The 26,821-nt window shown below is 42.2% G+C and overlaps 2 protein-coding genes across 3 annotated transcripts; one reads left to right on the plus strand and one right to left on the minus strand.

The window, feature by feature from the left end:
- The first annotated feature begins 207 nt into the window (after positions 1 to 207).
- Positions 208 to 25,527, plus strand: LOC122883756. 2 transcript variants are annotated; one of them, XM_044212878.1, is made up of 5 exons: positions 208 to 355; positions 660 to 836; positions 924 to 974; positions 4,186 to 4,380; positions 4,714 to 5,933. In XM_044212878.1, the coding sequence occupies exons 2-5, from the start codon at positions 773 to 775 to the stop codon at positions 5,139 to 5,141; spliced, it is 738 nt and encodes a 245-aa protein (XP_044068813.1). In that variant the 5' UTR covers positions 208 to 355; positions 660 to 772; the 3' UTR covers positions 5,142 to 5,933. The 2 variants fall into 2 exon arrangements, with proteins under 2 accessions (XP_044068813.1, XP_044068812.1); XM_044212877.1 differs by lacking the exon at positions 208 to 355 and adding an exon at positions 24,630 to 25,527 and having other exon boundaries at positions 532 to 836; positions 4,714 to 5,045.
- On the minus strand, positions 6,560 to 22,715 carry LOC122883754. Its single transcript, XM_044212874.1, has 4 exons — positions 22,510 to 22,715; positions 22,158 to 22,314; positions 9,386 to 17,436; positions 6,560 to 9,173 (listed from the first exon to the last, which is right to left on the minus strand). Exon 3 carries the CDS (start codon positions 14,115 to 14,117, stop codon positions 9,393 to 9,395), a length of 4,725 nt encoding a protein of 1,574 aa, XP_044068809.1. The 5' UTR covers positions 14,118 to 17,436; positions 22,158 to 22,314; positions 22,510 to 22,715; the 3' UTR covers positions 6,560 to 9,173; positions 9,386 to 9,392.
- Positions 25,528 to 26,821: the final 1,294 nt, after the last annotated feature.

The raw sequence follows: 26,821 nt of genomic DNA on the forward strand, positions 1-26,821 counted from the left end.
GGGTTTCGCCTCTCAGGCTGTGTGCAGCCTGAAAGGAATACCTGCAGACACTACTGCAAGACACTAGGCTTAATTATATATCCTGGGTGGCCAAAAATGCTTGGAGCAACAGCGGCCTGAATCTGGCACACCTGGTTGCCAAATGACTTGGGATGAATGGCATGCCAATTCCAAGAGCCACTATTAGCCAAAAAGGCAAAACTAGCCTGCGTGACCCTTTCTGAATGGGCCACACTTTGTAAAAGCAGCATGTTGTGGCAGTGGGGGAGCAGAGCGAGAGCGAGGAGTAGGTTGAGTTGGCATACGAGGACTAAAGGCGTGTTGGTCATCTAGGCTTGCTGTTAACAGAGAGAAGGTAACATCTTTTAATGGCTCCCCCTCACATCCCACTTGTACCCCTGGTAATGGGATTACTATTAGCATCAGTTGTAGCAGTAGAAGTGTTGGTATTGCAGTAATATTGTGATTTTGACTCAATAGAGGAAAATCCTTGCTTACATGTTCGCCGCTGAGGTGTTGTAATTTAGCACCATGTTGGCCAACAACACAGCCCGACTCTCAGTTGTTCTAACAGACCCAGTAGAAGACAGACGGTAAGACATTTGACTTTCCTTCCTAACATGTAACTCTTCATGTGATCTCTTAAACGCGTATCTTAGTCAATCAGCCAGTGACTCTCTTGGAAAGTGTCCAGCAGCGTCGTCTGCTCACCTGTGGTGAAGGAGCCTCTCTCTGCTACAGCGGATCACTGCAGCCTGTAATCTGTGTCAGAATGTCAGGGAACTTCCTGGGGAAGTGTTTATGTAGCATGCTGGGCATAGGTGCATTTATTGCAGGTAAGTAATTGCAAACATTAAGCACAGAACAAGAACAACTAGATTTATTAACACTGAATTTTAAACCTTCTCTATGTCCTCCTTTAGGATGCATCTTTCTGCTTGTAACAGCTTTCCCAATTGTCCAGATCGCTTTAGGTAAGTGAGCCACTGTCATAGTTTTTTTTACATGTTGTGGTGTAAATCTGTAGTACACATCAGTGAGCACACTCAAATTTAATGACATGTTAACCACTATAGCTTAAGACTGTGTACAAAACAGAAAACCACTATATTCCACATCAGAGTTCACTGAAACTGAACCACTACTACACTGTTCACAGTGTCTTGTAAACCATTTGAAAAACGTGGCTAAAGCTCCCCTTTTGGAAACTAGTCATCGCAGCCTCGTGTCGGTTTTAGTTCAATTAAGAACGCATTTTTATTGTCTTACTTACATTTTTATCGAGGCATGCAAAGTGATCATTCGCTGTACATCAGGCAGAAGCTATAGTGTACATATGACCTATAATTCCATGTATTATGCAAATAATGGTAAATGTTTGGTTGTAACCAATAAAAATTTAGTTCAGGTCATGTGGTGTTCAGAACATGTACGAACAAATCTTTATCAATGAATGTGCAAAGTGAAGTGACTGTACCGAATCACCAGTGTCCCTGACCGAATCAGTAGCTTTCAGCAGCGGAGCTCCTCACTGGCGACTGTGAGCTCTGCTGTCAGCATATTAAAGGAGCGAAAGCCACTGAAACTGTCATAATGTGAAAAGTCAGTCGTACATAACAGGCTGCTGAGCTGTCAATGTCTGACGACGATTTCGCCTCTGGGGGCAACGGCCAATGTTTCGGGGCTTCCGGTGTAGCCAGCGGATAACGGATATCCGGGCCAAGATTTCCTCTTCTGTGCGCTGGTCATTGTTTAAAGGCCGATTAGCAACTTCAGAAAGAGAATATCAATGCAGATACATTTAAAAAAAAAAAAAAAAAAAAAGTGAATAAAAAGTTAATCTCTAGGGTTCCAAGACTGATAAAAAGCTAAATCGTCATCAGACGATAGCCGAAGGGTTCCGAGCTTTCATTTTGGCCAATGCGTTCTGCCTCTTTTGCTCTCCACACTGACTGTTTACCTGCATGCAACCAAAGCCCACTCAAACGTGATAGGTCAATACTACAAAAGGAAATCAGAACGTTTCCGATACCAAAATCTTGTCCCTTGCCTACAGATATCTAAGATAAGAGCTGTTAACTTTATGTGCAGTGCTTGTGAAGGCTCGTTTTGTTCTGAACTGAACTTGATGTACGCAGCGTGATGAGAGTGATGAATCTGAACCACAACAGTAAACAAGCTGTGGGGCGTAAAACCAAAACAACGAGCTGAAAGACGCTAAAAAGCTCTGTAGAGCTGTGGGGTCGGTTTGTCACTACCAGTAACACCTTCGACATTACACAGAATCATGTGAGCTATTGTACGCGTTTGCATGGTGCAGCTTTAAAATCTATGCATATATCAGTAGAATCTGGTAAATCACATTTTTTTTTCTTGGGGTTACAAGAAATTCACTACAGTGTATTTTCACTGACTACAGAACTGAATTGTTAAAAGGTAATTTCCTGCGTGATACGAGTTTTTGCCCATTTCTCTGCCAGCAATCTCTGCAAATTCTATTTTTACATGAACAATTGAATGTATTTGCAAATCGCTTTATCACTAATGTTCATTCATCTCGATAAAGAAGATGTCTAATTCAATCTGTTGATAAATCCAGAAGTGCGCTACACCGTATTCAAGCATTAAAGGGTCGCTTCAACACAAAACCATATTTTCTATCTGTCTGTATGGCGAGATACCAGTAGGTGTAAGAAACACAATGAAAATACAATGCAATTTCATTTTGCTAATGAAAAAACCCAAAAAAAAAAACAACTGTTTAAGCAGGAAAGGGCCTCGCTGACATTACAGGAGTGTCCTGGCCAAGATGCGTTCACTTACTGAAGCGCCTTTGAACGGTGATGCGACCGCTCATCCTTTGAACAAACTACACATTCAGTGACTACGAATCTTTGAACTGATTCAAAATGAACAAAGTGATTCATAATTTCCACCTCTACTCTTGAATAACGCAGTCCTTAGTTTTAATAGTGTATCCGTATAGTAAGTAGTTATTACATGAGAAATTATAATTTTTTATTGTTAATGTATCATATCAAGTCAGTATTTCAATTTATTTCATGTTACCATGTTTAGGTTTGGTTTTGTTTGCTTTGAGGCTGAGGGGAATGCCATTAATTTTGCAGGTATTTAGTCATAAATCAAACTATTGGATGATTAAATTATTTTTGCTGATGAATCAATTGATAGTGTAATACAGTGATGTTGTCGTATGTGCTGTGTAGTGGTATGTGGACACAAAAGCAGATGAGCAGGAAGCGGTATCAGGGTGAAATAGCCGGAGGGCTACAGTGTTTATTGGGTGCTGGTATGCAGGCAAGTACAGGCAGACCGGTAATGAACAGACAAAAGGCAGATTGGTTACCGGCTGGCAGTGGTGGAAGCAGGGGAGTGAGTCCAAGGTGGCAAACAGTTCACAAGGGAGCAGGCGAAATACAAAACTCCAGGATCCAGCCAAGGTCCAAGGGAGACAAAGAATCCAAAAAACAGAACTCACGGTAAAACTGCCGGGCTACTGGGCACTGGAACCAGGTACAACAAAACGTACACCAAACGGCGACACTCACAAGACAGGAACAAAAACTCAGCAGAAACAACACCATGTGAAACAACGATGATCCAACGCTGAACAAAAACAGAGACACGGACTAAATACCCTAGGGGAGGTGAGACAACAAGACACAGGTGCAAACAATCAAGGAAGGGCCAACAATCAAAACTGGAGGGAAAACAAAGACAGGAAGTAAAAACACAAGACACACTAGGGAAGGAGAATACTACAAAATAAAACAGGAAGTGACAACACCTAAACTACCACAGATGTACCTTTGAATTCAAGCGACTCTAGAAAAATGAAGCTCAAATGTGTAGGCAGGCATAACAACGCTGGCCAACCCTGGTTGTCTTTGAGTTAGACTTATGGCCTGATGAAGACGACCAAGAAAAAGGACACAATTTGAAAATAAAAATTCCACATCGCATTCAATTACATTATCATTATGCAATGCTTTGAAGTACGCTGAGAAGTTGTACTTTTTGTCAAACACAATGCACACACAAATGGAAAACAGCGGTGGACGTCCGCAGTCATGTGGCCGCATAAACAAATGACTACATTCCACCTAAACATCTGCAGAATCAGTTTGTCTCAGTTTTCCCAATACCTCTGCTTTGTGTAAACAGGTGCCGTGTACATGCACGAGTGTCCAGCAGCACCAGTTATCCCAGTGTATGTGATGGTGTGTGGGATAATGGCCCTGCTGATAATGGGCCTGTTTGCTTTGCCAAAGTTCTTTTATCCAGCAGCACTGGGCAGCAGGATCTGGGCTCTGTGGATCCTCAGCCTGGTCCTGTTCTTCCTCATCTGGTTCGTCTATGGTAAGTCACACTTGAGAATCTCTAGATCGTCATCATCATCATCATCTTTGTGGAGCTGTTAATGTCAGCCAGTCAGTGTCCTCCACCTCTGAAAACGATGCTGCATACATTGTGTTCATATCATTTTATTCTCATCAAGGTAAATATGTAAAATTAGCACGATTTAGACTTTTGGTCATAGTGCCCCACAATAATAATAATAATAATGCTAATACTAGAGGACTAATCGTGATCCAGTTCCATGTTATGATGTGTGGGAGTTTTTATCTACTGAACTTACAGATTGTTAGGTTGAAAATGTTATTCATTCATTTAGTCTCTTTCTGTCCTCAGGCAGTTACCAGATTTATTCTGTATATCCACCCAACTACGCCAAGAACACCACCGACCCAAACAGCTTCAACGACAGCGTCCTCACTCCCGCTGCACCTGATAACAACCTCGGCCTCACCTTAGAGAACCAGAACCAGAGTCTTCCAAACCTCAACCAGACCTGGATGATCAACACCAACCGGACTTTGAGGAAGCTGATTCAAACTTTGGCCCTCAGCAACATCAGCAGTGAGATAAACAGAGAGCACCTGAACGCTACACAACTGGTGTCCACAGCAGTGCCGTACTGTGACAGGACCGTGTACCTGTTTGCTTTCTGGACCACCACACTGGTCTATGTGTTCGCAGCAAACGTCCTGGTGACGATCATCTGTTTGTATGGTTTCATGAAAATTACTAATAAGTTTATACAACTTCTGGGTATCTGAACTGAGCCGGATATGATTCCTTTCCTAAAATAACAGTTACTCTGTAGTGGTTTTGTAGCAAAGATGGGAAAATGAAAACCAAAGCGTTTCAAAGGAGTTGGCACCATCTTCTTTAGGCTGAGTGAAGCTCAATAAATAATAAGGATGCTTTGTAATGAAATGTCGAGATTTGAACGTTCCACTTGTTCCTTGAGAAATAAAGAGAAATCAAAGATTTGAACACTTCCCGTTCGGACGATTGGGAAACAGAAGTTCTATGTTGCTTCAGCACGTGTGCTGATGTAAGTGATTTCTACATACAGTGCACACTACCGATACGCCTCCACAGTTCTAAAGCAGCACAGTCATGGGTCAGTGTATACTTTGTACCACTCTTGTATCAACTTAGGGATGCTTTATAATGAAGGCAGGTTTGAGTTAGTTGAGCGATAGCCGGTGTTATTACTATTGATAAGAAATCTCTGTACAAGGCTGATTGGTATGCAAATATTATTAGTTTAGTTACAGATTAATGTGAGGACTTTATCTGTAAACACAGTGTGAAAGTTACTCTTAAGGGTTATGAAAAGTTATGGAAGGGAATTCCACAGGCCAACTTACGTATTCAGACCTGTCATTGCTCTTCTTCTCACAGTCCTGCTGTAACAACTACTAAAACTACTCCTTGAATGACAGGAAACAAGTTCTACTTCATTTTCACCCCTCTGTTTTCTACGACGTTGATGAAAAACCATCCCACGTGCCGTGCTAGGAGTGCATGCTACAGCAGCAGCAGGGTTAGCTGCTGTGCTATGCTAGCTCCCCCTGCTGACGTTTCATGGTCTCTCATCTGTTTTTGGAAGCACTGAAATGGTGGGAAAGTTAACACTTTTAGCTTTTTTGTTTGTTTGCTAAAAATCATTTGTGGAATCCAAAATGATAATAATAAATTCATGTTCACATTGGAAATGAACTTCAAAGAGAAATTGAGAATTTGCTTTTACTCTTTACGTCCACATGATGGATTTTTATGCACTGATTTAAATGTGTGCACGGTGACGCAGTGCGGATCTTAGTATCTATACAACACATTTTAGAACAAGTGACCCCAACACTGACTGAGATTCACACATTTGTATCTTGGGATGTGTAAGTCTTTGAGCATCTGTGGTATCTTTGTGGAATAAGGATTGAGATGTTTTGTTATTATTAATCTACATAACATAAAGATATTTTAATAAACTCTTGAAATATATAATGTTATATTGGTCCAGCTCTCTGTCGTTTTACAGTCTGCTGCCGTGTAAAAGCATTTTCCAAGGTCTTAACCCCAAATGATGCAGCTGAACTGTATTATGGATATTTACTTCAGTGAATACAGTTCAGCCCCCAGAGTAACCTGCACCACCCAGTGGAACAACACAAACAAGGAGACACTGTAGCTCTCAGCTCGCTTTATTAAGTATTTCAGACATACGGTTGCATGCTATTCAGGCCATAATGAGAGAGCATTGTGCAAAGTAACACACAGAATATATTGCAAGTTCATTGTTACCCAGAACATCAGTTTTAATTTAGCTGTAGCACTTGCAGTTACATTGAATCCATGAATGAAACATTTGACACCATTTTTAAGATAATGCATGAGATGCTGTAGACACAGAGCAGGGGCGCAGTGATAAACAGAATTTAGGAAAATGTGAACTGGACGCAACCTGGTGGACCTGAAGGTAGCAAGATTACTTTATGGAAGAAGAAGAATTCACCAAGTGCAAAGAGCTTTGTTAAGAACATTCCTGTCATCCAAACTGTGGCAGGGATTTTGTTCAATTCAGTTCAATTTACTGTATACTGTATATAGAGACACAAGATGTCGAGTTAGTAACATGCAGTAATGGGATAAAAATGCATAGAGACGGAGAGGGAGAGGAGGAGAGAGGAAAGAGGTGCATCATGGGAAGTCTCCCGGCAGTCTAGGCCTATAGCAGCAGAACTAAGGGATGGTTCAGGACTCACCTGAGCCAGCTCTAACTATAAGCTTTATCACAGTGGAAAGTCTGAAGCCTGCTCTTAAATGTGGAGATGGTGTCTGCCTCCTGAACCCAAACTGGGACCTGGTTCCACAGGAGAGGAGCTTGATACCCGAAGGCTCTGGCTCCCGGTCTACTTTTGGAGACTCTAGGATCCACAAGTAACCCTGCATCCTGGGAGCGCAGCGTTCTAGTCGGGTAATAAGGAATTACGAGATCTTTAAGATCCGATGGTGCCAGACCATTAAGAGCTTTGTAGGTGAGGAGAAGGATTTTAAATTCAGTTCTGGATTTTACAGGGAGCCAGTGCAGAGAAGCTAATATTGGATAAATACGATCTATTTTTCTAGTTCTTGTCGGTACGTGCTGCAGCGTTCTGGATCAGCTGGAGAGTCTTAAGGGACTTATTCGGGCAGCTGGATAATAAGGAATAGTCCAACCTAGAAGTAACAAATGCATGCATTAAGTTTTCTGCATCATTTTGAGACAGGATGTGCCTGATTTTTGCAACGTTTTATCAGGTCTGCTTCCCCCTCTCCGAGCCCCGCCTCTATTCTCTTCATCCAATCAGCAGCTCAGAAACTACTCCTCCATGTCTGAGGCACATCTCAAGCTTTATCCTGTAATATTTCGCAAAATGATTTCCCTACATTACATCATTTCCTATAATGAAATATTTTCCCTACATTAACTCACTTTTAAAAAAATGTATGGATTTAAAAAGTGGAGCATCAAATTCATTTGAAATTGATAATCAAAGCACACAAGGATATGCTATGCTTTAAGCCTGATTGAGTAATGGAAACATTGCACTAGAAATAGGCCTACAATATGCCCTCCTTTGCTAGTATGAGTGGGGATTCATATCATATATTATAATCCAACATTGACATTTGAAGTTTACTCCTTTTTGATGTTGTCCAAACTGGTCTGGTAGGCAGTGTCTGAAAATGATTACATGTCTAAAATCGTCACATGACCTGAGGGAACGTGCTGTAATGGTTGCTTTTCTAGGAAAACTAACAAGGTTTGTACTGGGGATGTAAGCCTCTTTTAAACAGTGAAAAACCAAAGGGTCCTCATTAAAGAAACATCCTAACCCTGAAATTCTACCGTGTCTAATTTTAGACAGCATTTAGGACTTTACAGACCAAGATTTTCTATCTGCATTTAGCTGTTTTACTATCTTACCTAAAGTCAGGATTCAGATATTACTGAAGCATCTGAAATAGCTAAAATCCAAAAATGTCTAAGTCCTTACTATAAAACAGTGGAGAGCATCATCTGTATTAATTTTCCCACCATATATTTATGCATCCCCCTTTTTTCAAAGATGCCAAATAGATACAGTTGGGCAGCCATAGTAGGCTAATGTCAATTTTAAATTTAAAATGATCATTAGTTACAGCAATAGATTTTTAAAAAAGAGAATATGTCTGATTTCCACCTTATGTTTCTATCCTAACCACGTACCATAGTGATTTATGTGTTAACATAGTACATTTCAGTGGGGGTGTTTACCACTCACAGCCACCGAATCATATGGCCAATGGCAGAACTGCACAGGTGTAAAATAGTCACGTTAATATGTTGTTTGTAAATCGTTTGCAAGTCAATGTTTTACTGCATTATGGAGTGCAGAGGGGTGTAAAGTAGAATAAACTTTGGATTTACTTCTGTATTGGCAAATTTTCCTGTCCTGAGATGAGATAGGACAAGAAGTTAGGATTTGTTCTGTAATGAGCCCCTTGCATAGTAAAATTCTGTTATTTTGAATTAAACCAAAAGGAAAAGCAATCCTCATGATACATATTTGCTGGGTCTCTGTAAATAATATCATAAAGAGTACAGTCTAGACCTGCTCTGTAGGAAAAGTGCAACGAGATAACTTCTGTTATGAGTTGGCGCCATATAAATAAAACTGAATATCCAGAGAGGTCTCTTGGTGATCATCAGGGAGGTGGAAGATCTCTGTAGTTTTCATGGTACTTGTTCACCAGTCATATTCTCAGGTGTCGGTTCACTGTAAAAAAGAACACAATATTGTGTTTCTTGCACTTCTGGGTCAGTCACGTTCTACTTACTCCAGTGGCGGAGCCAATTGTTCCCTCATCAGTTTGGGCCTCTACTTCATGTAGCTCCCGTCCCTTTATTAACTATTCTAATACCATAAACACTCATATATGCATGCTGAATATGTGCTTTATTTTAGTATCATATTAAAAGTGATGTTACCTTTTCATTATAGGAGGTTGAAGACTTGGTTCCTGTATGGGTCGTTTTGATTATCGTAGCCCTCGTTGTTGATCCATGTAGTAATGTTGGTAAGATTGGTGTTTGTCATGACTCCATTGCCTTGAAGCAGGTTGAACCATTTCTGTACCATCTCTGTACTGTGTTGCTGAAAACTCTTTTCAAAAATGGCAAGCCTGGTTTTACTCTTCGTGCTGTTCTGAAAGTTGTTGAAGTTCTTGGTGCTATTCAACTTGAATCTCACATTTGCACCAAGGATCGTCAGTTTGAAGGTGCCCTCAACATCATCTGTGCTTATGGCGGTAGCTAAGCATGTTCTGAAGGCTTTTGATTTGGTACTGGGAAACTCACGATGTATTTCTGCAGGCACATAAACAGTTGGAAGTTCAAGGCCATGATTTTTGCGCACACCAGGAATCAGGTTGTTATCTAGAGGAGATGAGTTTGTTGCCACTTCAAGCATGGCTTCTGCTAATCTGCTATTCTGGTTCAATTTTCTAGCTTCCAATATACTATGAACCGGTGGCTGGTGATCTGCATTGATGAACTTTCCAATTCCAGGATTATTTGTTGCATATTTTTTCCAGTTTTTGTAATATTTGATTTTTCCAACCTCTTTCTCAATAATCTTTGTCTTTTCTTTTATGATTTTCTTTTGTACAGCTCCCTCTGCCATGTACCAGTCCCCTCCTCTGATTGCTTCAGTCCACTCTTTGCGCTTGACGAAAGACTCCCATTGGCCTGGGTGTCTGAGGAGAGTGTCGGCCTCCACAGATCGGAGGCGGTCTGCTTCCAAAGCAATTGCTTCTTCACTGGCCTCTGGTTTCATGCCTTTTGCCAAAGCATGAAACAGGCAGCTCTTGCCCTTGTTGACTATGCTCACTGGCTGGTTATTGATGGACACATCATAATGGCCGTCTGGGTATTGGGCACTCTTTGGTCTGTAGATCAGTGTCACAGTTTGACTGGTGGGTTTAGTGACTGGGCTCAACTCCTGCATTTTGGTAAGTCTGCCATGGCTGTCCTCTGTTAGGATGACAACCTTAGTGCCAGTGGTTTCTGACAGGACTCTGATATCAAGAACGGTTCCTGCAGTCATGGGGTTCCTGATCTTTTCAGCATGTGACTGTGAGTGTTTACCTGCCTCTCCTGCAACTTTATGTTTAGACTTTGGCATGTATGCGATGTACCTGTTGTTCTGTCCAGCTCTGAGTTTTTCTGCTGTTCTGTCACTCTTTAAGCCAGTTCTTACATAACGACCAATGATGCCATTTACTTGGCCTTGAAGACGAGAAACAATGTGACTGGAGAACTTCTGGTGGAACACTTCTACCAAAACATCAGCCAATGTTGCACTGATGGTGTCGGCTAAATCCTGCTTGAATTTCTTCAGCATCTCAGTGTCTGAAGCAGACAGCTCATTTACCTTCACTTTCTCTGAAAACCCTCTTTCTTTTTTAAATATATTCAGCTGTTCATGAAGGTTTGTGAAAAACCTGCCGGAGAGGCTGTTCACTGCAATGATGGCGTCTCCTGCCAGTGTTGCCATGTGAAAAGCTTGGATGGCTGTCAGAATTCCATGTGCTTTTCCTTTGGCCTCGACTTTAACTTTGTCAATCACTTTGGAGAAGGACGAGTTCATCTTTTTCTGCCAGCTGAGGTTTGCATAGAATGGCTGAACTGCAGTGTTGCTTAAGTTTCTGAAAATGGCCAGCAGTTCACTCTTTCTGTTCTCATCCTCCAGGAGATCATGAAGTTGCTTTTTATCCTCAAGGTGTGAGAGGATAATGGAGTCTACTAACGTAGCCAAGGGCTCATTTTCTATGTTGGATTTCACGTCGTCAACAATTCCCTTTTCCAGCTCATTTTTGATGCCGTTTAGTATTTGTGTCAGTATTTCCTCTTCTGCCTTCCCCAATCCATAGGTAATGATTTCCTCTACCATTTTTTTAGCAGTGTGTTTTACTGCATTCTTCATATTTGTCTTTGCGACAACACTTAAACCATCTTTAACCTGTCTGGAGAGAAACTTTGGCATAGACTTCAGTTGTTTACCGAATCCCTTAATTAACGTTTTAGAAGCTGTGATGCCCTTTGCAATCAGCTTTCCAACCCCATACCCAATGAGAGATACACCTATAGAAATGGCTTTTTCTATAGCCCATGCTTTCCAGCTGAATTCTCCTGTCACCATGGACTCTATGCCATAGATGCAGTCTGATATTCCTTCAATGATGAGTCCAATGCCAACTTGAGCGAATGTACCAAATGTAAATGCAGTGAGCAGTGCTCCTCCAATAATCTGTAAAACTCCAAGACAGAATACCAGCAGAGCTTCCCATGGGAAACGAGGCTCCTCTTCCACAGAAAAAACATATTTCAATCCTTGACTGTAGAGGTGGTAGGCTTCCACTTGGAGATCTTCGTCATCATTCGACACCAGGGAGAAAATTGGTAATTTTTTGAGCATTGCATACCTCCCTCTTTCATTTATTTCATCCAGCTTTTGGATGGCCTCACTAATGTTTTTGTCAAAGTACCCCAACATGGTGCACTTGGTTGTTAACTGTTTTTCAAGGCTGGTTGGGTTACTGTTGGCTGAGTCTGTAGACGACATCTTTACAAACTGCAGACAGACCATGGATTCCTCACTGAGATACTTCAGAGACTCCTGTGCGTTCGTTAGATCATCTCTGGCCTTAGTGAGGTAATCTGCATTTTGCTGCTTTATAGTGCAGTACGCATGACTGTAAAAAGCTATGGCTGCCCAACTTTCATCTTGCTTCATGGCTTTTTCAAATAGCCTGGCGCTGACGTCCCATTGTTTTTCACTCAGTGCGATATTTCCAAACTTGATGTAGTGATAAATGCTAGAAGAAGGTGAAGTCTGACTTTGAGACTGACTTTTTGCCAATGACAAATCAGCTTTCAAACTCTTTTGCAATTCATTTCTCTTCAACTGGTCAATTTCTTCTGATTTAGTTTGCAACCATATCCCCCAGAACTCATTCATGATGGCAACAACAGCTCTTTTGTCATCTGCATCTGTGATCTTATGAATATCTTGAAGAGTTCTGACATACTCTGAAAACAGGTCCTCCCGCAGTTTCAACTCCATGACATCGTTCATCATGTGATTTATCATTTCTGCTGCCAGTCTATCCCTTGTGTTCTTAGCTTCCTCCAGAGAAGACGCTGTCCTGAAAGACTGCTGCAGGTGTTCAGTGGACATGATTATTTGAGCAGATCCAGGTTTACCTTTGCGTGCGGTTCGACCAAAAGCCTGGAGTTCCACTCTTGTGTTCCCAGAAAGGAAGGAGAGGATCACAAATAATCCTCCATTGTTGTTCACCTGTTTAGACACTTTTATGTCTGTGCCACGCCCGGCAAGGTTTGTGGCGACAATGACTTCACCAGGAAGCAGTTGCTTATCTATTTTGTTTAAACTGTCTGTGTCGCTGCGGCAGTAGAGAATGATTTCACCTGGGATACTGCCTTTCAGCTCTTTGTAGATCTCTTTAGCTTTGTTGATGGTTTCACAGATCACCAGGACTGCTCTTCCATCTCTGTATGAATTTGGGGAAATCTGAGCCATAACCACACGTTTTAGTTCAGATTTCCACTCTTCAGCTGAGGTCTTCAGAGTACCTTGGACCTCAAATAACTTCTTCCTGTTGAATGATGGCATTTTGCAGGCAGAGAGATTTGGATATAGGTCCTGCAAAAACAGCATGTCTGTTTTGCTCCCAAGTGTCCCCGTTGTTCCATATATTTTCCCATGGTACTTTTCAAAAAAGGAAATGTTAGAAACGTAGTTTGTCACTATTGAAATTGTGCTCAGTTTGATTTTGTGTTTAATCTCAACAAACTGCTGCAGACCATCACCCCATTTCTTATTCAGTTCCACAATACCAGTTGATCTGAAATCCACTGGACAGACGTTGTCGTTTTCTACAACATATTCACGTCCTTGCTTCAGTTGCATTGCCAGAAAGGCATTCTGAACCCACACTGACACTTTCTTCTCCACCAGATTCTTCAAGAATCCAGGAATGCTGATTTTGTCTTCATTGTTTGTACACGGGGTGTACTGAATCTCCTCTGAGATCATTTCTGCAATGGGCTTGATGAGAGTTTCTTCTGAGTCATAGAGAGAACAACACAAGCCTTCCTCCAAGACAAGAAATGTAAGCTCTGAAATGTCCTGGTTGTTGTACAGGCTGCGCTTTCTCAGACAGAGCAATCCCGTGTCGTCTAAAGTGTAAACAGTAAAACCATAGGGGACATAGTGCTCAATTTCTTGGAAAAAATCTACCACAGCATCCTGACTCACAGTTTTCAGTTTCCTAAGAAGTTCATCCTTTTCACTTTTGAAGAGATCCTCTGTAAATCCTTTTGGCACAGTGTTGGATTCTTCAGCGATGCGTAAAATGTCCATTGGGTCATTAATATCAGTTTCCTCTGTGTCTATTGAGTCAAAGATGGCCTTGAAGAATGAAGCAGGAGGAGCCTGTACAAATGTCTGGTGTCCTGCAGACAGGAAGCCATACTGGCTGACATGGCCCCAGATCATGGCCAGAATAATGTTCAGGTGCTTCATGGAGACCATGGGACTGGACAGGTAGGTCAGCTGCACTCCCTGATCCAGTAGCAGTGAGTCCACTTCATCGATTATGATGCACTGATAGCTGCGATCAGGCCTCACATCCTTCATTTCAAATATCTGGCGAAGGTGATCTGCAGCGAAGGCTTCGATAGTTCCATAGACCACATCCTTCTGGTAGCATTTTTTTCGATCTTCATCTTCGGTTTTATTTGTGTTTGTGTCAGCTGTCACACCAAAGTACTTGTAGAAGTTGGTCCATTCTTCTGCATCTCTTTGACATAACACAGAAGAGCTGGACACCACATCTACTTTTTTTCCCCAGAAGCGCACGCAGCACTGCAAACATTGCTATGACACAAGACTTCCCTTCTCCAGTGCCCATCTCCAGGAGCTTCCCAGTGTCAGACAAGGCCAAGAGGCACCAGCTGATCATCTGAGTGGCTCTGGGCCACCACTTCCTTTCAAAGTTGTGCAGGTGCGCAGCATTGCATAAGACTGCCAGGAACTCCTGAAGGTCTTCTGTGTCCGTGCTGTGACTCAGATTCCTAGCTCGCTGTACATCTGTGTGGTTTTCAATTTCCCCGGTTTTGATCAGGTGTGTTACATGAGTTACTATACTGTATGATTTACTCAGTGTTTGTTCATCAATGTCTTTCATCTGCCGTATTTCGTCAAAAAGAGTGTCAATGCTTTTTATTTTCTCGTCTCTGAGGCTCTTTTCTAAATGCTGGATCAGTTCCTCAGTTCTAGATGAATCTAAGAGCTTAAGGAGAGATTGGTTGTTCTCATCTGTCCATTTGGAAGACACCTGATATGTTGCCATTAAATGTAAAATCTTCATGATGGAAATACAGTCTTCATCATGATGGTGGTCAGTCAATGCTCCAAGGAGGTTTAAGACTTCTACGCTTGACCAGAGTCTTTGTGCTCCAAGATTTGAAACCATCTGCAAGAGTTCCTTGGTTTGTGCTTTTGAGGCTTGGAAATGCTCCACACAGGCAAATAAAATCTCCAAACACCATTTGCCTGCTGGAGATGTCCCGTTTTTCTCACTTTCTGGTTCTTCAGTAACCACTCTCAGGAGATTCTCAAGAAAGGTCAGAACAAAGACCTCATCAGAAGGCAATCCCTTTCCAGTAATTCTTTTTGAGATGGTGATGATTTTATTGTCAGTGTTTGTGTCTTTGTTTAGGTTGGTGTGGAGCACCTGAAAAAGAGCCTTAATAAACCTGTTTCTCAGTTCCATATCTTCACTGTGAAGTTTACCCATGAGGCTTTGCAGGACCTCTGCAGCAAACACCAGGGAATCATTGTCCTTGAGCCTTGAAAGTTGCAGATTATGGGAAGAACTGAGACTTTGTTCTTCAATGATAAATCCACGACTAAGCTGAGGGTTCCCTGTTTCCATCACCTCTATGCCGTACTGAAAGTAATCAGAGACAAAGTCATTGATGGTACCATACACAATGTCCGCTTCATAGACATCCCTGTATGATGCATTCGTTTTCTTCAAGTTTGTGTTGACAGAAATTCCAAGGTGTTTGTAGAAGTCAGACCACTCCTTAGTTTGCTCCTCTGCGTGAACGTCAGAGCTCAGCACAATGTCCAGTTTGTTTCCCATGCAGACTTGTGCGGCTGCAAACATGGCTGTGACACATGGGTCTTCTTCCACACCAACCAGTTGTAGCGCTCCACTCTTCTCAGTCAGCACCAATGCACACCACCGCAGCATCTGCCTCCCTGTGGGCCACCAGCCTTTTGTGTCAAAAACTGCTTTGCAGAGCTGAGACAGAGAGTTCTGTATGTCGTCTGCATTCAAGGTTACACATTTAAAGGAATCTTTCATAAATGGTGCATCTTTTGGTGCATTTTCTGAATATTGCCGGACGCCACTGGTAATGTTTTTTATCATATCAATCACAGAATCATCCAAATTCCATAACATCTTTAATTCTGCTAGAGCTGCAACTAGACTGCTCTCATCTTCCCTTCTGACAGTCTTTTGGAAATCCTGATGAAATCTCTCAGGGCCAGCAAAGTCAAGAGCACGGATGAGAGAGTGTCCGGACTCATCCGTCCACTCAGGCGATATGTCGTACACTTGTACCAACGTAAGGACTTCAGTTATTGAAACGTCCTCTGCATATTTCTGTGACAGTGCTTTGAGCAGAGTCACCGCCTCCGTTGGGGTCCAATGGTTTGTTTGCACAAGTCTGAGGAGCATTTCAGTGGATTCTGAATGGGTTTCTTTGCCATTTAGTTGTGTGAGTGTGGATAAGAGAAGCTTCAAGCACTGGATTTCCATCTTTAAAATGAACACAGTGGCTTTTTCAACTGCATTCTGCAGTGATGATGTGAGGGTGCTCAGGAATTCTATAAGAAAGAGCTGCTCAGTAGAAAGCTCGCGTTCAGCCCATTGTTTGGCTATGACGACTGCGTCAGTATCAGAGCTGCCGTAGTCAGTGAAAAAGTGCATCAGGTTCACGTACAGGGCTTGAGTCAGCAGGAAACTCTCAAAAACATCACATGCTGATTGGCTGATGGACTCCACCAGGGACTGCACACGACTGGAGAAGCTTTGTAGTGAAACTCCCTCGGATATCTCCAGAGACAAGGCACACAGCTCTGTGATGAACACCTGAGTGTGCTGCAGAGTGCTGAGGGATGGGGGAGCACTAATCCATTCATCAAACAGAAGTTTGTCCAGGACTGACACGATCTTCCCCTGCTGATCAGCTGTCAGCTGAGTGAGACTGAGATCTGGAACTGGGAAACTGCATTTCAAAGAGAGGATTTCTAGAAGCTCATCACTGCCTGATTCATAGTTAGCCTCAAACTCACCCAGATGCCATATTTGAACGTCTCGCTTGGACTCATATTCTTCTGAAATGTCGCTGCTCAGTTGTTTCTCCTGCTGCTCGTTGGCTCGTTGGTGGGATTCTTGAAGTCTTTGATTCAGTTCTTCTTGTCTCTTCTTCTCTTGCCTCTCTTCTTTGCTGTTCTTTCATCTGTCTCTCCTCTTCTCTTCTCTTTTGCTGTTCTCTCATCTGTCTCTCCTCTTCTCTTCTCCTCTCCTCCTCTCTCCTCTGTCGCTCCTCTTCTCTTCTCCTCTCCTCCTCTCTCCTCCGTTGCTCCTCTTCTCTCCTCATTTCCTCTTGATCCCTGATTGGCTTATTAAAGCAATAATCACACTCGTACATATCGTAGTCAACTGGTCTGTAGTATTCACCTCCATTGAACACATGTACGTACTGCCCATGAATAGTACTTTGGTATAAATCATCGAAGGATTTGCATGGAGGCAGGACTTTATTGCACTTGCAGCATCTCAGGCGGTCGCCCATGTTACATTCTGATGGTACGTTCCCCATTTCTGATTATTTAGTCAGCAGTTAAGTGGTGATTTTCATGTGCAACCTTTGGTTTCCTGAAAGATAAAAAAAACTTACTTTACTTTATAACAACCAACTCATAACAGGAAGTCCAGCTGCTTTGATTCTAGGAGAAAAGGAGAGCAGCCTACAAAAAAAATGAGGCAATTATGTAACAATTCAGTAACACTTTCGATGAAGCCCATGTCTATAATGCATTATAAACATACATATAGTGCATTATACTGTGCTTATAACAATGTATAATTATAGTTATAAGCACTCAAATAATCTTAAAGCTCTATAACAATAATCACAACACATTATAAAGCATTTTATAATGACTTTTCATCTCTAAGGTCGAGTATCTTAATACTTTATAACTGCTGGTCACTCACTGATATTGTTTTTGGCAAGGATCATAGTGTAATATAAATCTCATAGTTGTAGTACATTATAATAATTTTATAATGCATTATAATCACCGCTAGAATGCATTATAATGTGAGTATAAGTGGTCATTGGATGCTTTAAGTAAAGTAATGACATTCCTGAGGTACAGGCAGATATAATACAATACAAGCTTGATAGAAGTCACTATAAGTGGTCTTTGCTTTAGGTACAGTGAAGAATATATACAGTGTTTCCCCTAGGCTGACTGCTTCGGGGGGCCTGAAACTGGTTTGCTGGAAAGTTGACCACCACAGGGCTCCGGGCAGAGAACAGGATTTAAAGCTGGGGCAGGTAATGTATTTCAGAAGCGTTTTTTTCAGGTGGATACTTTCAAAATCTAGCGGTCTCTTGCTGCTTTCTCCAACATTACCTACCCGAGCTTCAAGCTCTTTACTTGCAGAATGGAAATAGTACAAGTAGCACAAATGGGACAGCATAGTGATGCATAATTCTCTAGTTACTGGAATAAAGCACAAAGAAACAGTTACATGCATATCTGTGAGTCTTCTTTTCCTTTCGGCTGTTCCCTTTCACCACAGCGAATCATGTGCCTCCATCTAACCCTGTCCTCTGCGTCCTCTTCACTCACACCAATTAACTTCATGTCCTCTCTCACTACATCCATAAATCTCCTCTTTGGTCTTCCTCTAGACCTCCTGCCTGGCAGCTCCAACCTCAGCATCCTTCTACCAATATATTCACAGTCTCTCCTCTGAACATGTCCAAACCACCTCAATCTGGCCTCTCTGACTTTATCTCCGAAACGTCTAACATGAGCTGTCCCTCTGATGTCCTCGTTCCTGATCCTGTCTATCCTCATCACTCCCAAAGAGAACCTCAGCATCTTAAGCTCTGCTGCCTCCAGCTCTGCCTCTTGTCTTTTCTTCAGTGCCACTGTCTCTAAGCTGTACAACATCGCTGGTCTCACCACCGTCTTGAACACCTTTCCTTTCATTCTTGCTGATACTCTTTTATCACACAACACACCTGACACTTTTCTCCACCCGTTCCAACCTGCTTGCACTCGCCTCTTCACCTCTTTTCCACAGTCTCCATTGCTCTGAACCGTTGACCCTAAGTACTTAAAGTCCTGCACCTTCTTCACCTCTGCTCCCTGTATCCTCACCGTTCCACCTGGGTCCCTCTCATTGACGCACCTGTATTCTGTCTTACTGCGGCTAAGCTTCATTCCTCTGTTTTCCAGAGCAGACCTCCATCTCTCTAGATTTTCCTCCACCTGCTCCCTGCTCTCACTACAAATCACAATGTCATCCGCAAACATCATAGTCCATGGAGATTCCTGTCTAACCTCATCTGTCAGCCTGTCCATCACCAGAGCAAACAAGAAGGGGCTCAGAGCCGATCCTTGATGCAGACCCACCTCCACCTTGAACTCCTCTGTCACACCTACAGCACACCTCACCACGGTCTTACAGCTCTCATACATGTCCTGCACCACTCTAACATACTTCTCTGCCGCTCCAGACTTCCTCATACAATACCACAGCTCCTCTCTCGGCACCCTGTCATACGCTTTCTCTAAATCTACGAAGACACAATGCAACTCCCTATGACCTTCTCTGTACTTCTCCATCAGCATCCTCAAAGCAAATACTGCATCTGTTGTACTCTTTCTAGGCATGAAACCATATTGCTGCTCACAAATGCTCACCTCTGCCCTTAGCCTAGCTTCCACTACTCTTTCCCAACTTCATTGTATGGCTCATCAGCTTTATTCCTCTGTAGCTGCCACAGCTCTGCACATCTCCCTTGTTCTTAAAAACTGGCACCAGTACACTTCTCCTCCATTCCTCGGGCATCCTCTCACTCTCCAAGATCTTGTTAAACAAACTAGTCAGTAACTCTACTGCCACCTCTCCTAGACACTTCCATACCTCCACAGGTATGTCATCAGGTCCAACTGCCTTTCCACTCTTCATCCTCTTCATCGTCCTCCTCACTTCACTCTGCTAATCTTTGCCACTTCCTGCTCCACACCAGTCACCTCTTCTACTCTTCGTTCCCTTTCATTTTCCTCATTCATCAACTCTTCAAAGTACTCCTTCCATCTTCCCATCACACTCCTGGCACCTGTCAATACATTTCCATCCTTATCTTTAATCACCCTAACCTGCTGCACATCCTTCCCATCTCTATCTCTTTGTCTGGCCAACCTGTACAAATCCACCTCTCCCTCTTTAGTGTCCAACCTAGCATACAAGTCCTCATATGCTCTTTGTTTGGCCTTTGCCACCTCTGCCTTCACCTTACGCTGCATCTCCCTGTACTCCTGTCTACTCTCTTCAGTCCTCTCAGTGTCCCACATCTTCTTAGCTAACCTCTTTCTCTGTATACACTCCTGAACTTCCTCGTTCCACCACCAAGTCTCCTTGTCCGCTTTCCTCTTTCCAGATGACACACCAAGTACCCTCCTACCTGTCTCCCTGATCACAGTAGCTGTAGTGGTCCAGTCATCTGGGAGCACTTCCTGACCAGCCAGAGTCTGTCTCAGCTCCTCCCTGAAAACTACACGACATTCTTCCTTTTTCAACTTCCACCACTTCGTCCTCTGATCTGCCTTTGTCCTCTTCATCTTCCTCACCACCAGAGACATTTTACACACTACCATCCTGTGTTGTCTGGCTACACTCTCCCCTACCACTACTTTACAGTCACTGGTCTCTTTCAGATTACAACGTCTACACAAGATGTAGTCCACCTGAGTGCTTCTACCTCTGCTCTTATATGTCACCCTATGTTCCTGCCTCTTCTGGAAGACAGTGTTCACTACAGCCATTTCCATCCTCTTTTCAAAGTCTACCACCATCTGTCCTTCTGCATTCCTGTCCTGAAGACCAAACCTGCCCATCACATTCTCATCACCTCTGTTCTCTTCATCTACATGCCCATTGAAATCTGCACCAATCACCACTCTCTCACCTCTGGGGATGCTCTGCATCACTTCATCTAACTCACTCCAGAATTTCTCCTTCTCTTCCAACTCACATCCTACCTGTGGGGCATAACCACTCACAACATTGAACATCACCCCTTCAATTTCCAGCTTCAGACTCATCAACCTGTCCGATACTCTTTTCACCTCTAGAACATTCCTCACAAACTCCTCTTTCAGGATAACTCCTAATCCGTTTCTCTTCCTATCTGACCCATGGTAGAACAACTTGAACCCTGCTCCTAAGCTTCTAGCCTTGCTACCTTTCCACCTGGTCACCTGGACACACAGTATGTCCACCTTCCTTCTCTGCATCATGTCAATCTAGCCTTCCCTGTCATAGTCCCAAGATTCAAAGTCCCTACTGTCAGTCCTACATTCTTAGCTTTCCTCTTCTCTCTCTGCCTACGAACACACCTTCCTCCTCTCCTTCTTCGTCTTTGACCAACAGTAGTCCAATGTCCACCGGTACCCTGTAGGTCAACAGCACCGGTGGCGGTCGTTGTTAACCCGGGCCCCGACCGATCCGGTATGGAAGTCATTTTCACGATTCGCATTTTTAATTTGGCATGTGTTTTACGTCGGATGCCCTTCCTGACACAACCATCTGCATTTATCCAGACTTGGGACTGGCACAAGAAGACACCGGCTTGTGCCCCCTTGCGGTTGCATGCATATCTGTGAGTCCTTACTGATAAAAGCATTTTAGGACTGCAACATTTTACAGTCCTTAGGTTGGCTTACTCTGTGTGCCTGTATAAATCAAAACTGTTGCAGTAACCACTGCTGCTGTAAAATCACAATGAAGCTATGTAGGCTAGCCAGTTAGCTTAACACTTAGCAAGGCTAATTTCAGAACAGGCTTTATACTGAAACAGGTTTTTACCGACATTAAAACGGTACAAGACATGCAAAACATCGAGCTGACAGTGCGACACCATGAAGAGAGAGAATCCAGATATTGTCCTGCATGAACCATATAGCAGCAATATTACAATTTCCATCTTCAGTGACTTCTGCACCAGGACCAGCAGCAGAAACAAAGAAGGAAACCGAAACAACCCGCAATTTAAACGCTGTAACATTCATTTACTTGTTTAATGGGTCATTACAGAACAGCTGTGCTTGAAAGGAACTGAATTGCACCAATTACTACTACTTAACCGTCTCAGAGTCGATTACCACATCTGCAGTTGTATTAAATTGTATTCATTTACTCTTTAAGATGTTGGATATCAATAATACTCAAATCCTCTGTGTATATATTTACCATCAAAGTAGATCACAAAATAGCAACAAAAAACAAAACAAACAAAGTGAATTATTTTAACAGGTTTGGATTTCAAGGATACCGATGGAGGCTGGCCTCACCACTATGAGTGCAACAGTCTGTTGGTCACCACAGGTCTTTAAGGCGCTCAGATGTGAAGCTGGTCGTTAAGCTGCAGTCTCAGCGCTGAAGACTGCAAAGTCTCTGATGCGTGTTGTTGATTTATCCCGGGGCTGGGTATGACTCAGAAATGTGGTTCTATAATAAGCAAATAAACTCAATCAGTAACAGAAAACTGCAGGAAACATCGAGGAAACACACTCATTTTACATCATTATAATCTAGCAGCGGTATATCAAGTTAAACAGTGAATAAATGGCATAATAAGAATAATAATGATGATGATAATATAATGAATACTCAAAACGAAACTAACGGTCTTCATTGACGCACCTTCCAAAATCGCCATGAAGGAAACTTCAACGAGAAGTCTGAGACAATTAAACATGATCCGCTGCCAGCGGAGACCACAGATATCCTCCCTGCAGTTCACAAAGTGAAATCACTACAGAAAGATCTTAATTTGAATTATTTTGCTGCTTAACAGAGAAGCCGCAGGACCAATACTTTCACTTTGCCGATTGCGAACTGAAACTCTGATTCACTCTTGAGAGATCTCCAAACAGGCCACGCCCTCTCAAATAAATTCAATGAGCAACATAATAGCTGCACAGCCCTTATGATAAAAACACACAAGCTGAATGATGGACATTTACATTTCACTAATTTAATGTTTGCCCCAAAAACATAGTTGGAATACATTATAATCATTTTATAATGTATCTTATAATGAGTTCTAACAGTGATTATGCATTATAAAATCATTATAATGTATTACAACTGAGATTTATAATACATGATCCTTGTGAAAAAATCGTCATTGAGTGACCAGCTGTTATGAAATATTATGATACTTGAGCTTATAAGTCATTATAAAATGCTTTATAATGTGTTATGGTTATTGTTATAAAGCATTGTGAATATTTGCTTATAACTATAACAACTAGTAGACTGCACGTGTACTGACAAGAAGTAGGAAGAGAGATCAAACCTCTCCAATATTAGCTTCTCTGCACTGGCTCCCTGTGAAATCCAGAACTGAATTTAAAATCCTTCTCCTCACCTACAAAGCTCTTAACGGTCTGGCACCATCGTATCTTAAAGATCTCGTAATTCCTTATTACCCGACTAGATCGCTGCGCTCCCAGGATGCAGGGTTACTTGTGGATCCTAGAGTCTCCAAAAGTAGACCGGGAGCCAGAGCCTTCAGGTATCAAGCTCCTCTCCTGTGGAACCAGGTCCCAGTTTGGGTTCAGGAGGCAGACATCATCTCCACATTTAAGAGCAGGCTTCAGACTTTCCTCTGTGATAAAGCTTATAGTTAGAGCTGGCTCAGGTGAGTCCTGAACCATCCCTTAGTTCTGCTGCTGTAGGCCGAGACTGCCGGGAGACTTCCCATGATGCAGTTCTTCAGTACATCACCATTTATTCAAGACATAAAATGGCACAGTGGCTATATAAACATTTGGAAAAACACATAGTTTAACCAACACCTATTTCAGCAGACCATTCAGTCAGTTACATAACATTCCTGACTCATCAGCTGTTGAGGTGATTCCTAATGCTACTAAATGATCACAACATCATTTCAACAATATTAAGAGTGGCACAAGGTTAAACAACATTTGGTTTGATCACACAATCTGGTTTAATAAACTGCAATCTCACACACATCATAGTAGCAGTGGGTCTGTCCGCTGGCCACTAGATGGCAGTGTGGCCACATGGCAAACAGGTATTTAATTCATGAATTAATATTTCATCCGTCTTCCCTGTATGAACGATCAGAGTTTGACTATTCATCAAGAAACTGGCTGAGATCTTTTCAGTCTCCAGATATACGCTGTAATCTGATGATGTGCAGTCAGATTACAGCGTAGAGAGGCAGGAGATGGAGGACGCAGAAGCTGGTTGTCCTGATGATTTCCACAGGATCCTCAGCACTGCTCTGTCTCGAGGAAGCTCTTTAATGTCTGTTAAATTACAAAGTTCGTTTCCATAATCAGGGTCCTCAAACTGAATTAAAAAAAATCACCTTTAAGTTGAAAACTTTCTTGAAGAATTCCCTTTAAGTGTTCAACAAGGTTTTCTGAAATATCCACTGTCCTGATATTATCAGGGAACACGAAGACATGTAGCAACATGAACATGTTATATTAGCTCATATATTATATATCCTAATATATCAATTAACAAGAATATCAAATGTGCTTGGCCCTGCTGATAATGGGCCTGTTTGCTTTGCCAAAGTTCTTTTATCCAGCAGCACTGGGCAGCAGGATCTGGGCTCTGTGGATCCTCAGCCTGGTCCTGTTCTTCCTCATCTGGTTCATCTATGGTAAGTCACACTTGAGAATCTCTAGATCATCACCATCGTCATCATCTTTGTGGAGCTGTTAATGTCAGCCAGTCAGTGTCCTCCACCTCTGTTTGCTTTCTGGACCACCACACTGGTCTATGTGTTCGCAGCAAACGTCCTGGTGACGATCATCTGTTTGTATGGTTTCATGAAAATTACTAATAAGTTTATACAACTTCTGGGTATCTGAACTGAGCCGGATATGATTCCTTTCCTAAAATAACACAGTTACTCTGTAGTGGTTTTGTAGCAAAGATGGGAAAATGAAAACCAAAGCGTTTCAAAGGAGTTGGCACCATCTTCTTTAGGCTGAGTGAAGCTCAATAAATAATAAGGATGCTTTGTAATGAAATGTCGAGATTTGAACGTTCCACTTGTTCCAAACACCTTGAGAAATAAAGAGAAATCAAAGATTTGAACACTTCCCGTTCGGACGATTGGGAAACAGAAGTTCTATGTTGCTTCAGCACGTGTGCTGATGTAAGTGATTTCTACATACAGTGCACACTACCGATACGCCTCCACAGTTCTAAAGCAGCACAGTCATGGGTCAGTGTATACTTTGTACAACTCTTGTATCAACTTAGGGATGCTTTATAATGAAGGCAGGTTTGAGTTAGTTGAGCGATAGCCGGTGTTATTACTATTGATAAGAAATCTCTATACAAGGCTGATTGGTATGCAAATATTATTAGTTTAGTTACAGATTAATGTGAGGACTTTATCTGTAAACACAGTGTGAAAGTTACTCTTAAGGGTTATAAAAAGTTATGGAAGGGAATTCCACAGGCCAACTTACGTATTCAGACCTGTCATTGCTCTTCTTCTCACAGTCCTGCTGTAATAAACTACTAAAACTACTCCTTGAATGACAGGAAACAAGTTCTACTTCATTTTCACCCCTCTGTTTTCTACGACGTTGATGAAAAACCATCCCACGTGCCGTGCTAGGAGTGCATGCTACAGCAGCAGCAGGGTTAGCTGCTGTGCTATGCTAGCTCCCCCTGCTGACGTTTCATGGTCTCTCATCTGTTTTTGGAAGCACTGAAATGGTGGGAAAGTTAACACTTTTAGCTTTTTTGTTTGTTTGCTAAAAATCATTTGTGGAATCCAAAATGATAATAATAAATTCATGTTCACATTGGAAATGAACTTCAAAGAGAAATTGAGAATTTGCTTTTACTCTTTACGTCCACATGATGGATTTTTATGCACTGATTTAAATGTGTGCATGGTGACGCAGTGCGGATCTTAGTATCTATACAACACATTTTAGAACAAGTGACCCCAACACTGACTGAGATTCACACATTTGTATCTTGGGATGTGTAAGTCTTTGAGCATCTGTGGTATCTTTGTGGAATAAGGATTGAGATGTTTTGTTATTATTAATCTACATAACATAAAGACATTTTAATAAACTCTTGAAATATATAATGTTATATTGGTCCAGCTCTCTGTCGTTTTACAGTCTGCTGCCGTGTAAAAGCATTTTCCAAAGTCTTAACCCCAAATGATGCAGCTGAACTGTATTATGGATATTTACTTCAGTGAATACAGTTCAGCCCCCAGAGTAAACTGCACCACCCAGTGGAACAATACAACCAAGGAGACACTGTAGCTCTCAGCTCACTTTATTAAGACAGAAGTATTTCAGACATACGGTTGCATGCTATTCAGGCCATGGTGAGAGAGCATTGTGCAAAGTAACACACAGAATATATTGCAAGTTCATTGTTACCCAGAACATCAGTTTTAATTTAGCTGTAGCACTTGCAGTTACATTGAATCCATGAATGAAACATTTGACACCATTTTTAAGATAATGCATGAGATGCTGTAGACACAGAGCAGGGGCGCAGTGATAAACAGAATTTAGGAAAATGTGAACTGGATGCAACCTGGTGGATCTGAAGGTAGCAAGATTACTTTATGGAAGAAGAAGAATTCACCAAGTGCAAAGAGCTTTGTTAAGAACATTCCTGTCATCCAAACTGTGGCAGGGATTTTGTTCAATTCAGTTCAATTTACTGTATATAGTTATATAGAGACACAAGATGTCGAGTTAGTAACATGCAGTGATGGGATAAAAATGCATAGAGATGGAGAGGGAGAGGAGGAGAGAGGAAAGAGGTGCATCATGGGAAGTCTCCCGGCAGTCTAGGCCTACAGCAGCAGAACTAAGGGATGGTTCAGGACTCACCTGAGCCAGCTCTAACTATAAGCTTTATCACAGTGGAAAGTCTGAAGCCTGCTCTTAAATGTGGAGATGGTGTCTGCCTCCCG

This window comes from Siniperca chuatsi, linkage group LG10 (genome assembly GCF_020085105.1).
Source record: "Siniperca chuatsi isolate FFG_IHB_CAS linkage group LG10, ASM2008510v1, whole genome shotgun sequence".
NCBI classification, from domain to species: domain Eukaryota; kingdom Metazoa; phylum Chordata; class Actinopteri; order Centrarchiformes; family Sinipercidae; genus Siniperca; species Siniperca chuatsi.